The sequence below is a fragment of the Lathamus discolor genome, unplaced genomic scaffold, assembly GCF_037157495.1.
Source record: "Lathamus discolor isolate bLatDis1 unplaced genomic scaffold, bLatDis1.hap1 Scaffold_73, whole genome shotgun sequence".
NCBI classification, from domain to species: Eukaryota; Metazoa; Chordata; class Aves; order Psittaciformes; family Psittacidae; genus Lathamus; species Lathamus discolor.
This window is the reverse complement of record NW_027069387.1, coordinates 1712942-1715940: the sequence shown is the minus strand read 5'-3', so window position 1 is coordinate 1715940 and position 2999 is coordinate 1712942. Positions and strand designations below refer to the sequence as shown.

The 2999-nt window shown below is 55.0% G+C and overlaps 1 protein-coding gene across 1 annotated transcript; it reads right to left on the bottom strand.

Moving 5' to 3' along the window:
* Positions 1-349: 349 nt before the first annotated feature.
* Positions 350-2731, bottom strand: LOC136006861 (uncharacterized). The gene is made up of 2 exons (XM_065664903.1): positions 2604-2731; positions 350-1991 (listed from the first exon to the last, which is right to left on the bottom strand). Exon 2 carries the CDS (start codon positions 1980-1982, stop codon positions 1074-1076), a length of 909 nt encoding a protein of 302 aa, XP_065520975.1. The 5' UTR covers positions 1983-1991; positions 2604-2731; the 3' UTR covers positions 350-1073.
* Between the last annotated feature and the right edge of the window lie 268 nt (positions 2732-2999).

Here is a 2999-nt window from a genome sequence, read left to right as displayed (position 1 = left end):
CTGCATCCAGCACCCGTATCCCCGGGGCACTTGCGCTTTGGGTGCAGTGGTGCTTGCAGCTCCTTGGTGTCACCTCCTTGGTGTCACCTCCTTGGTGTCACTCTTAGCGGTGGTGGCAGCGATGGCTTTGCTCCGTGTCCTCATCCTGCTGGCCTCGGCCTGGCTGGTGCAAGGCTCCTGAGACAGCTGTGGGTGAGTGGCTCCAGGCTCCAGGGTTCCTGGTATTCCATAGTGTCGTGGTTTAAACCCAACCACAAACCTCGTCCACTCACTCCCCCCCCCCTTCTTGCCCTCCCCCTGCTTCTGGAGGGACGGAGAGGAGAATCAAAAAGAATGCAACTCCCACGGGTTGAGATAAGAACAGTTTAGTAACTAAGGTATAACATAGATCACTACTGCTACCACCAATATTAATAATGATAAAAGAAATAACAAGAGGAAAGAATACAACACCTTAACACCAGCCGACCAATAACTCGCCCCACTCCCCCCAGCCAAGCACCGACCGATACCTCCTCCAACCCTGCCGTCCCAACCCTTCCGGGTCCCTCCAAGTTACATCCTGGGCATGACGTGCTGTGGTATGGAATACCTCTTTGGCTAGTTTGGGTCAGGTGTCCTGTCTCTGCTTCCTCCCGGCCTCCCCTCCTCCCTGGCAGAGCATGAGGCTCAGAAAGTCCTTGGCCAGACCAAACATTCGAGCAGCAACTGAAAACATCAGCGTTATCACCACTGTTCCAAGGCCAAAAGATCAAAACACAGCACTGTACTAGCTCCTAAGAAGGAGAAAAATGACTGCTGCTGCTCAACCCAGGACATTATCCACCCCTTATTCCATACCATTCACGTCATGCTCAGATCCCACATCTTCAATATGCCATCACTCTTACATATATATATACATCTACATATACACAGAGAAAAACATAATTTCTTAGTGCATGGACCTATAAAGCTGCTGAGTCCATCTGGTCCATGATGTCAGGTTCCATCTCTTGTTACAGTCTCTCAGAGCAGGAGAGGCTGTGTGCAGTGTTCACACTAGTGAATAACCTGGGCAATAGTGTCCATTGCTAAGTCCACCCCTCGATCATGAGTCCATCTCTGTGTCGCATCTCTGCCCTGATGGCCTGAAGTGTCATGGCCCACCAGGCTCGAAATAATTCACTGTCCCCTTCAGCAGTTTCTGCAGCTTGTTGCTGGGGACTCCATAGAGCTGCCTTCCATCTCCAATGCTTCCAAAGCACTGGAGGGGCCCAGTGGACTAGATACTGGCTCATACTGTCCCACACACCCTGCCACTCATGACTGTCCAGCCTTGGGGAAGATCTTTTGGTCCTCCCATATTGTTGTCTAACCCCAGACAAGAAGCAAACCTGACTCTGCTTGACTTCTGAGATCAGACAAAATGGCGGTGGGTAGAACACCCTCTGTGTGTGTGCCAGCATGCTGATCCCCATCACAACCAGCAGGCAGGTCCCAAGGGTACCCACAGGCCATTCGAACCCTTCAGAACTCCCCAATGACGCTGCTGTGCTTGTCCCTGGGGCTGGTGCAGCTGCTGTGCCTGCCGGCTCTCCCACCGCCAGCTTCTCTCTTTCCGGGTGCAGCTCTTCCGCCTCTGCCGTGCTGGGAAATGCTGTGTGCACTCCTGCATCCTCCTGGGGCTCGGCGGGCGGCTGCTGGGGGACGCTCTCGGCCGCCACGAGGCTCGGCTCCGCTGGGCTCGGCTCCTCCGCGGGGCTCGGCTCCTCGGCCGCCTCCTCCCGCTGCTCAGCAGCTGCCTTCCTCCCGGCCTCCGGCCCCGCTCCCGCCGCCGCCTGGTCCCCGGGGCCGCTCTCCCGGGCCGCTTCGGCCGCCGCCGGCTCCCGGGGCCGCTCCCCCTCGGCTCCCCGCAGCCTCACAAAGACGGAGGCAAGGACAAGGGCCAGGGCGGTGAAGAGCAGCGGGACGGCCCGGTACAAGTCCACGGCCACGTCCATCTCTCCCTGCTCTTGGAGCCCACCCGTATTACAAGCCATTGCCATAAAGTACAGTGAAACAAAAACCTTAGCCCAAGCCCCACACTTGATAAACACGAACACAGGGAATACCGGCTCTATGTAATGTACTACATTCTGAAGCGCTGAGAGCAAGAGAAACAACTTTGAGAGCCAATAAATCAGCACTGTGACGACTATTAATCTGATCATCTCCGTCGTTATCTCAACACTTCGAGCCCCACGTTGGGCGCCAAAAAGAACTGTCGTGGTTTAAACTCAACCACAAACCTCGTCCACTCACTCCCCCCCCCCTTCTTGCCCTCCCCCTGCTTCTGGAGGGACGGAGAGGAGAATCAAAAAGAATGCAACTCCCACGGGTTGAGATAAGAACAGTTTAGTAACTAAGGTATAACATAGATCACTACTGCTACCACCAATATTAATAATGATAAAAGAAATAACAAGAGGAAAGAATACAACACCTTAACACCAGCCGACCAATAACTCGCCCCACTCCCCCCAGCCAAGCACCGACCGATACCTCCTCCAACCCTGCCGTCCCAACCCTTCCGGGTCCCTCCAAGTTACATCCTGGGCATGACGTGCTGTGGTATGGAATACCTCTTTGGCTAGTTTGGGTCAGGTGTCCTGTCTCTGCTTCCTCCCGGCCTCCCCTCCTCCCTGGCAGAGCATGAGGCTCAGAAAGTCCTTGGCCAGACCAAACATTCGAGCAGCAACTGAAAACATCAGCGTTATCACCACTGTTCCAAGGCCAAAAGATCAAAACACAGCACAGTACTAGCTCCTAAGAAGGAGAAAAATGACTGCTGCTGCTCAACCCAGGACACATAGGGAGATGCTGCTGCTCGCAGCCACGGTCACACCAATGGGGAGGTGGGATTTGAGGAGCCCCACTTGCTTGCCATCAGCCCATGCGGTGGCACAGCACAGCTATGGGGCACCCCGTAGGGTCCTTTGTCCTGCAGCCCCCTAGGAGGCAGGATGATGCTCATCTCT